Below are 9,977 nucleotides of genomic sequence, written 5' to 3'. Positions count from 1 at the left end.
ACCATCCTCTCCCCCCCCCCCCCCCCCCCCCCCCCCCCCCCCCCCCCCCGCTTGTCCTGGGGCTTGAACCCAGGGCCTGGGCACTGTCCATGAGCCTCTCTCTCCATGCTCAAGGCTAGTTATCTACCACTTGAGCTACAGAGCTACAGCGCCACTTCTGGCTTTTTCTGTGTATGTGGTACTAAGGAATGGAACCAGGGCTTCATGCATGCTAGGCAAGCACTCTACCTCTAAGCCACCTTCCCCAGCCGCCTCCTTCCTCTTGAATAAGTACTTGGAAAGTCTGAAGGATTTGAGTTCAGAGTAGAGGGTATCATTCATTCTCATGCTGTTGCCAAAGGGACTTGGAGCAGCCTTTAGATAATCATCTCTTCTTGTTCTAAGTTCACTTATTTTCCTTTTACAAACTTTGAACTACATGTACTTTGTAAAGTGTCACCCTTTACCTGGTGGTTAGAATAATTATTAAGTTCTCAACGTCCTTTAGTTCAAGGCAGCGATCGTTGGTCTTACTTGGTAGTAGGAAATGAAAAACCTGAAATAAGGAAATCTCTTTGCTATTTAGTTATTTTGCCTGAGTAGCTAGGATTACAGGCTTGAGCCACTGGCACTGACTACTTTGCTGTCTTTTATAGAGACTTTAGCACATTTCAGAATAGACTTTGGTTTCACTCAGCTGAACTCTTTTCTTGTCTTTTCTTTTTTGGACTGGTCCTGGGACTTGAACTCTGGGCCTGGGTGCTGTTCTTGTGCCCAAGGCTAGTATTCTACACTTGAGTCTCAGCTCTACTTCTTTTTGTGGTTAATTGGAGATGAGAATCTCATAGGGACTTTCCTGCCTGGGGTGGCTTCAAACCACAATCCTCAGATGTCAGGAACCAGGCTTTGTCCTTATTAGCGTAAATTAATTGTACATAGGACTTTGCAGCCATTTCCACACATAGATACAAGGTTCTAAATCCATCAGATTCATCCTGTCTGATTTTAGTAGCTCTGATCAAGCTGTTTGCATATATATTATACACAGGTGTTTGGATTATATTCACCCCTGAGTTGTAATTGTATCATGCTTTCCTTTCTCCTCCATGTTCTTGCTGGTCATTCACTTCTTCCTTCCGACAGTCTTGTGTCTGCTCTGTGAAATAACGCAGGATTGGTCCTTCTGAAAGTGGCTTTTATTCTTTCATTTTTATTTAAGAAAGAAGCAGAGCCAGGCGTGGAGGCTTACGCCTGCAACCCCAGTGGTTCGGGCACGCAACCCCAGCTGAGCGGGAGCTTAGGCTGGCCCTGGCAAAGATACACCCTAACAGAAAACCAAGAAAAGGCTGGGGCTCAAGTGGTAAAGCACAGGGGAAAGGCCCTGAGTTCAAATTACAGCACAGAGAGACAGCCAGAAATAGAAAGCAATATAAAAGAAGCAGGACCAGATAAAGGCTCATAATGCCTTCCAGGTTTTACCTTAAGCCAGCTACTAAATCTGAGTGTTTCTTTTCCCCAAGTCTAATGTAAATAGGTCCCTTACTGTTCAGAAAAGAACAATTTTCCCATCCTAGGGCTTGAACTCAGGGTCTGGGCACTGTCTTGAGCCTCTTTGTGCTCAGGGGTAGCGCTTTACCACTTGAGACACAATGTCATTTCCGGCTTTTTCTGCGATTAATTGGAAAGTCTCACAGACTTTTCTGCCAGGACTGGCTTCGGACTGTAGTCCTCAGATCTCAGCCTCCTGAATAATTAGGATTATAGGTGTGAGCCACTGGCGCCTGGCTCAGATCAGTAAGGTTTTTTTTTTTATAAAAGCAGAATGCTCTATTTTATTCTGACATACTGGATGGCATTAGTTAACCAAGAGATTGAGGACTTTCAAAATAGTGGATGGGTATCCTGGATACCACAAAGTCCTTTGTTACTTCAGTTACTAGGTAAGCAAAGAAATGATGCTTGAAACTTCCTGGAAAGGAAACAGCTTGTTAGTTTTAAGTCTGTAGGAAAAGCACATTGTTTTTCTTGACTGCTTTTGTGGTGGGTTAAGGGTATTATGTTGCTGTCAAAAGAGAGTAGTTGAAGGCCTGCCTGTGGCTCATGCCTTCGTCCTAGCTCCTCAGGAGGCTGAGATCCAGATGCTTATGGTTCAAGGATCCTGGACATAGAATCTGGGAGACTCCACCTCCCAAACAGCCATCGGGGTTGGAGGCATGTCTTAGTTGATAGAGCACTAATCAATGAATGAGAGCATCCGGTACCTAGTTTGAGTCCATCTTGGACCTAAAAAGAAAGAAAACAACTATCAAAAAGCCAAGCTGGGGGCTGGAAGGTGGCTCAGTGGTAGAGCGCTTGTCTCGAATGCATGAGGCCCTGGATTCGATTCCTCAGCACCACATAAGCCGAAGAAGCCGGAAGTGGTGCTGTGGCTCAAGCAGTAGAGCCCTAGTCTTGAGCTGAAGAGCTGAGGGACAGCACCTAGGCCCAGAGTTCAGGTCCCATGACCAACAACAACAAACAAAAGCCAGGCTGGAGGCATGGATTAAGTGGTAGAGTGCCAGTGGAATTTTAAGGTCCTGAGCAAACCTCAGTAATACAAACACCAAAGAACATTCTCTCTTCTTCACCTCTCCCCCACCCCCCACTACCCCCGCAATAAGTGCCCTGAATAGTACTGAGCTCTTGCTGTTGGGAAGATCCTTCACTTAGGAAGTTTCCTAAAAGTATCACTGATGATTCCCACTTGCACGCTCCTAGCCAGTGGCAGTGACTGTGCTCCGAGAGCGGAGCGGCATTGTGGAGATGGGGCAGCCTTTCCTGGGCTGTATATGGAGTAGTCAAATGACTTCTTCTCCTTCTTCCCTTTCTAAATCCATGGCTCTTCTCAGAGTTACAGAACAGGGGTCTGTGATCCTTGCGGTCCTATAACCCTGCTTTCAAATACTGTGCTTCCACAGCAAAATAATTCACCCAGCACCCAGACTCCAGCACCTCTTAGGAAATGCTAGTCCTTTAGTTGGCATTGTCCAATTAACTTTTATTAACTTTCTTTTTATTAACTTTCTTTAGGGCACATGTGACATTATCATGCCCAGTATAAATTCAAAAATTTTGCTTTTAAATAGGCATAAATTATTACAGAGCTGGTATGCTATGTTGGGTGGGAAATTATTTGGTGCTATATAAACATTGCTAGTTGGGATTGCCTCAAACTGCTTTGAACTAAGTTTACTTAAAGACCTTAAAATAATGGAATGTAAAACTCAGTTTTTCTATACTTAGTCATGTGATTAATGTGAATTTAGATACTATGGTAACGTTGTATGTAGAAACATGAATAAAATTTCCAGATCAGTAGACATATATACATTTAGGTGCCAGGTGATGGTGGCTCAGGCCTTAATCTAGCTACTCAGGAGGCTGAGACCTGAGGATTGCAGTTTGAAGTCAGCCCATGTAGGAAGACCATGACACTCAGCTCCAATTAACTAGGAAACCAGAAATGGTGCTGTGGCTCAAAGTGGTAGAGAGCTAGCCTTGAGTGAAAAAGAATGGAGCCGGTGCCCAGGCTCTGGGTTTAAGCCCTACGACCGACCCCCTGCCCCCCTCCAAAAAAAAAAATATCCATTTAGGAGCTAGTTTTACATTTAAACCTTGTTGGAGCTAAATAAATTCTGTGCGCTCGTGTCCCCCCACCTCTGTATTTATGTATATACAGACACACATTCGCATATATTATTTAGAATAATATATGTATTCATATGTATATAATTTCTGTCTTCTGTTAGCATGTTTAAGAATGGTTTCATTCCAAAATAACACAGGCAAGCCTTCCTCCGTTCTTGTAAATACTATTTTGACTCAGGAGAATCAGTTAAAAATGTGCTTTCCATGCCATGCTTTGTTTGTATCATAGGAAGTGATCCGTGAGCATTTGACAACTAGATTGATGAGCAATTGGATCTCATCTCTTCTCTCCCAGATCTCAGCAGTGTGGAGGCTGCAGGAGTCTTGGGGTTCAGATGCAGGACAGATGAAGTCAGTGCTTTATCTCCTTACTGTGAGAAATCACCTCCAAACCCGTCCTGCTTATTAGGTTTCCGCATCCAGGCATCTGGCCTGACTGATTCTCTGTTTTCAACATGTCCCTAATTTATAGGAATGATATTGGAACAATAATTTAAAAAAATAGAAGCACTTCAGGGTTTGCAAAAGATGGTATGTGTGTTTGTTTCAACAGAATACCTAAGCCTCTGTATTCCCTACCTATCAGAAAATAGCGATGTGGTTGGAATATTATCTTACCATTGTATAGATAAGACACTTGATGTTTCCAGAGGATAAAAAATTTACCCTAATTACAGGATTCATAAGTAAATTTGGACTACTTGAGTTTTTAAACTGTATCAGAATAGTAAAACTGCAGTTTACTATATAAGTTTATGATTTATGTCTAGCTGATAGCCAGTTTGGTTCATATATATTTTCTTGCTTTGGAGTTTTATTTTGAGTAATTACAGTGGTCAGATATATGATATCTGCAAATTTAAGGTAATTGAGATTAAAAAGGGGCAGTTGATCTGTTTATTTCTGTCTGTGAAGTGTTACCAAGTACGCTGAGTTACAAAGTGAATTTTTTCTTTAGGAAGCAGCAGAAGGGGCCAGAGATATGTTAACAACTTGAGTTACTAGGGCTGGGAATGTGGCTTAGTGATAGAGTGCTTCCCTCACATGCATGAAGCCCTGGGTTCGAGTCCTCAGTTCTCCATAAACAGAAAAAGCCAGAAGCGGTGCTGTGGCTCAAGTGGTAGAGTACTGACTGGCCTTGAGCCAAAGAAGCTCAGGCCCTGAATCCAAGCCCTAGGACCGGCCAAAAAAAACCCAACAAAAACCTGAAAAACAGAAAAACCCAACTTGAATTACTACTCGCCATTTGCTCTTAAAACCACAAAAATATAAGTCGATTAAAAAATTATGGTTTCACAAAAAAGTAGCTTATCAAAAAAGAGTCCCTTTTGCACTGCACCTGGCTCTGACTGTGTGTCCGTCCCCTGTGCTCTTCCGTTGCAGGTCAGCTCCATTCAGAACCAAATGCAGTCCAAGGGGGGCTACGGAGGAGGCATGTCTGCCAACGTGCAGATGCAGCTGGTGGACACGAAGGCCGGATAGCCCTGGTCTCCTCTCGGTGAGTCCCGCAGAGCCCCGCCAGCCCTCAGGCAGCCTGGGGTTTACACATGACGTTCATTTGCTGTGTGTCCTTGTGAAACTTCCTGTGAGGACAAGCATAAGTTAGCTGAGCGCTTTCGGGGGATAGTCACAGGCATTACTGCCTCTTGAATGCAGGTGTGGGCTTGCTTTTCTTGTAAGGCTTGAATTGCTTTAAGAGAACGTCATTGAGAAGAAGGCTTTTCCTCACATTTTTGGTCCAATATGGTGCTTGTGTCCTTTTTTAAGAGCAATGATATTATTTTGAGTATTGATGCTGCAGATAACTTGAGTAGTCAGGAGACTCATTTTATAGCTAGCTCTTTATTGTTTACAAATCCTTTATTATAAGCAGTCAAATGAAAAAAAGAAAGGTTGCTTTTAAGAATGAACCCTGAAAATGTAAAAATAATTTGATTTTTCTTTTGGTTTTATAGGTCATTGTGAATTTCTGTATTATCTCTGTCCGCTGTTCTATCTTTTTTTTTGGTCTTGTGATTGCGTTTCTTTTATTTTTAATGATACAAGAGAAGTGTGACGGCAGCCGCTCACCTTGTGATTCTCCAGTGAGACGTTACCGTTCTGCTCCCTCCGAAGACGCCGCCGCCAGGCAAACCCCGCACTTCCTTCACCCGGCATGCATGCCTTTACACTCTGGACAGAGTTCTTTGGATCGTAGCTGAATTCTCAATGTTGAACCAACGTGGATCTGATCTTAGCATGATCTTTCTTGTGAATGCTAGCATCGTTTTGCAGTTGTTGCTGTTTTTTTTCCCCCCATTTAAAACCTTTTCTTTCTGCCTCTAACCCTTTGCCTTAGGATTTTACTGGTAAGCAATGGCCTGTGATGGTTTTGTTCACTTGTCACCAGGTGTGTATATTTTGGAAGGTATAAGACCCACAAGCACAATGATCATTTTTATTTGTTTGAAACGTCAGCAGATGTCTGCATGCTTTATGGAGTTGCTTTGATGGGAGCCCACGGCGGGGCAGAGACAAGCAGCCCTGGGCTGCCATGGGCCGACGATCCTGCTGCTATTCGAGATAATTTAGCTGTGGCACTGAGTCACATCAGTTCTGTAGACAAAGACAACTGTAGCTTCTTTAGAAGTATAGCTTTTTGGTTTTTTTGATTAGCGCTGCAATAAGAGAAAGCGTGCATTCATAAGGCATTCATTTGGTTGTAAATGTTGAGTGTATTTATTTGGAGAGCAAGGGCCTGTGGTTGTGAACAGGTGTGGTTGCGTATCTGAGTGTTGTGCTGAAATGCGCATCGTCTGATTGTGAGCACATTCATTCTTTGTGTACTCAGTCTCTCGTTTTTTTACTTGTATCCTGGTTCACATTTTGGCATCCATTTGTTTCTGCAAGTAGCCTGTTGAACGTCTAGCCTCGGTTTTGAACGGCAACCAGTAGAGTCATTGGACTTGGGTATTGCACATAGTTTGGAGGCCAGGAATGTTGCCGAGATCAAGGCCGTGGCCTGGTTAGGTCACAGCGGTGCGAGCCCGCTACGCAGTGAGTGTGACGGTTTCGGCAAGAGGTCTTTGCTCAGGTTCCAAAGGATGTTCATTGCTCACCAATTTTGTATACTTCAAATATTCCCATAAATGTTCCTCTTCCCTACTAGAATGAAATGTCAAGCCAAAATGAGTGATTTATGTTGCTGAAGTGTTGAAACCCCATGTCCAGTTCAGGCCTGACCACCTGCTGGCCACGAGGAATGGTTCCCGCAGTGCTGCGCTCCCGGAGGGCCTCTGTAGGAGAGGAGGGCTTGCCTGCTTCTAGCCCTTTCGCTCCCCTCTTCCCCTTCTTGCGGAATAATAGCAAGAAGCGCTAGCTTAGGCCAAGGTGGAGGTACCCTCCCCGATTCCTCTGGATTAGTTCACCAGTCCAGTGGGGCGCCAGGTGACCGCCATGCTTCGGTGTCACAGTTCTGAGCCTCTGCAGGTGTCCGTCCATAGCACTGGGAGAATATGTCGAACAAAAGCGTTGGGCATTTTGCTTAATAACTTGGTCTGTTGTGTTTGGTTGATGGTGTGGACACTGCGTTCTGGAATGTGCCTGAGGACCATTGTCACTCTGCTTAGCATTCTGCTGCCAGCAAACATTTTCAGATGGACTGGATTTTCTTGCCATTGTCAGCACTGATGCATTTTACGTTTTTAAATTGGTACAGTTTTGGTAATGTCACTTAACTCCTGGAACAACCATACAGGGAACTTACTCCTTTTCCCCAAGTTAGATTTGATTTACTATCACTTTTGCTGCTCTAAGACCCACAAGTGTTGGAGCCTGCGTCATGGGAAGCCAAAGGCTGGCCCTCGCCTCTCCATGTCCTGCCTTTGCCCCTGCCCTAAACTGCTTAGCACGGCCCGACCCCGGGCGCAAGAGCAAGAGCATGGCCCACGGTGCCTGGGAAGGTGTGGGGAAAGTCAAGAAATAAGAAAATAACCAAGATCAACCCTGCACATGAGGCTTTTGGAGGCCTGAGCACTGGTGAAGGCAGAGGGCAGATTTTCACCTTCGTCAGTGGGATTGTCCCCTATCCCAGTGTGTGTCATTTTTAAGTGGAAGCTAATAGGCTTTTCATACGTAACAGTTACTTCAGTGAAATGTGCTAACACCTGGCAAGCAAAAGGAACTGAATGAAGATTTCATCTCCACGTGGCTCCCTGGGCAGCCACCTGCATTCTGTAGAAGGCGTTTCTGCCATCCAGGCAGCCAGCGCACTGGAGGCTTAGAGCGGAGGCGCTGGCCGCGGCCAGTCCAGGCAGTGCTGTTGGCGGGCCTTCACACACACCTCATGAGTGCGTTCGCTTTCACCTCTGTTGTTAAATTATAGCAGTTTTATTCTAGAGAACAAGTTTGCCTTGATTTTGTTTAAAATGACTTCTGCTCAGCACCCAGAAGATAAAATTGACATATTTTTATAATTATAAGCATACTTTTTTTGTACATTGTGTTCATTCTTGAATAAAGTGAGTTCAGTATTGGCTTGTAGATATTAAAAGGAAAGTATTGATTTTGATTCAATAAATGTTTTCTTTCAATCCTTGTTTGATTTACCTTTTTTTTCCTCATTTATTTTAGTCTTTCAAGGAATTCTTTATGTGTTTTCAGTAATGACCTCTTTTGTATAAGAACAGTTTATCACTGTTTGCTGTAAGAGTGGCGTGTGGAGTAGTGGTGAATGTCCGCAAAGCCAGAAGGTGAGTTCAAGGTCACTGCATAGCCAGACACAGTCTCCAAAAGCTGAGAGAGCTCATCGCATCTCTTTGCTGTACAGTGAATTATATGTACAATATTCACCTGCCTTTTCAGTGAAAATAGGAAAGACAATTCACAGGACAGAAGGCCAAAGATAACCTGGAGGAGCAGGTGGAGAGAAGAGTGTACCTGTGCAGAGGGATGGATTCTACTTCTCTTATATGTATGTGTGACAGATACTATGTGAATAACAAGACATTTTGATCTTAAAAATCTAATAAAACTGAAAGGACAGACAAGTCTAGTAGAAGCTTTATCTTTAGTACATAAACACAATTGGCAAATGAAGAAATGAAAGCATACCTTCATTATTCAAAATTGAGAAGGTAATCTTTAGAATGACTCACAGCTCAATTGGTGCTGAGCGCTGGTGGCTCACCCTGTAATCTTAGCTACTCGGGAGGCTCAGAACTGGAAGATCTCAGATCAAAGCCAGGTCAGAGGAAGTTCCTTAAGATTCCCATCTCCAGTTAGCCAGCAGAAAGCTGGACTGGAGCTGGGCGCTGGTGGCTCATGCCTGTAATCCTAGCTACTCAGGAGGCTGAGATCTGAGGATCGCGGTTCAAAGCCAGCCCGGGCAGGAGAGACCGTGAGACTCCTATCTCCAATAAACCACCAGAAAACCGGAAGTGGCGCTGTAGCTCAAGTGGTAGAGCACTCGCCTTGAGCTGAAGAGCTGAGGGACAGCGCCTAGGCCCAGAGTTCAGGCCCCATGACCAACCAAAACAAAACAAAAAAAGAAAGCTGGACTGGAGGCATGGCCCTGTAGAGTGACAGCAAACCAGAGAATCCCAAGTTTGAGACCAGCCTAGGGTGCAAAGTGAGGTCCTGTGTCCAAGACGGGGGGGGGGGGGGGGAAGACCATTTGTGTTTCTGTGATAATGATCTGAAAAGGATATTAAAACAACAAACACATTTCTCATAGCAGCTTGAAAGGTTTTATGAGATTCATCGAGACTGAGAGTCCCCCACAAAATCACACAAATTGAGGTTCAGATCTTGTGTACTGACCAGGTCATCAAGGGTGTGTATCTGAAAGTCACCACATACCTAAAAGATGATGCTTTAGTAATGAGTGTCATTCCCTCATTGTAACGGTGGGGCTGGCGGGTCAGTTCAGACAGTGGGGTTGGATCCAGAGTCCATGGCCCACAGAGTGTTGGGTTTTTGCTTCATAATCCTTCCACACTATAGCAAGTGCAGATGGATTAGCCGTATGGAAGCTCACTGGAAAGGAAGAAACTGTTCCTAAACCAGCTGGAAAGAACAGACTGCAGAAACAAAAACAGCTTAATAATTCACCATAAAAGATGTGCAAGAACAAAGAATGTAATACTTAGGAATAAGTGTAACTGGAGGCAGAGACATAAGTACAGATGTTAGTAAAAAGAATTGAAGGTGAACGTGATAAATGTGTACTTCAAGGGAGATAGCAGAATGAAGAGTGACGCACAAAAGTTGTTTGAAAACTTTTCATTGGACAAAGGATTAATATATAAAGAGCTCAAAAATTAAAACACTAA

At 44.0% G+C, this 9,977-nt stretch overlaps 1 protein-coding gene across 1 annotated transcript in view; it reads left to right on the top strand.

Annotated features, from left to right (window-relative positions):
• The window catches only part of Cdc42se2 (CDC42 small effector 2), a 75,357-nt gene extending 67,115 nt beyond the window's left edge, over nt 1-8,242 (top strand). Inside the window, exons 3-4 of the mRNA XM_013033783.1 lie at nt 5,050-5,164; nt 5,622-8,242. Coding sequence (XP_012889237.1) covers nt 5,050-5,148 — 99 coding nt within the window. The 3' untranslated portion in view covers nt 5,149-5,164; nt 5,622-8,242. The remainder of the gene's footprint in view (nt 1-5,049; nt 5,165-5,621) is intronic.
• Nucleotides 8,243-9,977: the final 1,735 nt, after the last annotated feature.

The sequence above is a fragment of the Dipodomys ordii genome, unplaced genomic scaffold (assembly GCF_000151885.1).
Source record: "Dipodomys ordii isolate 6190 unplaced genomic scaffold, Dord_2.0 Scaffold177, whole genome shotgun sequence".
In the NCBI taxonomy this organism is placed as follows: domain Eukaryota; kingdom Metazoa; phylum Chordata; class Mammalia; order Rodentia; family Heteromyidae; genus Dipodomys; species Dipodomys ordii.
Note: the sequence above shows the minus strand (reverse complement) of the source record. Positions and strands in the feature narration are given on the sequence as shown.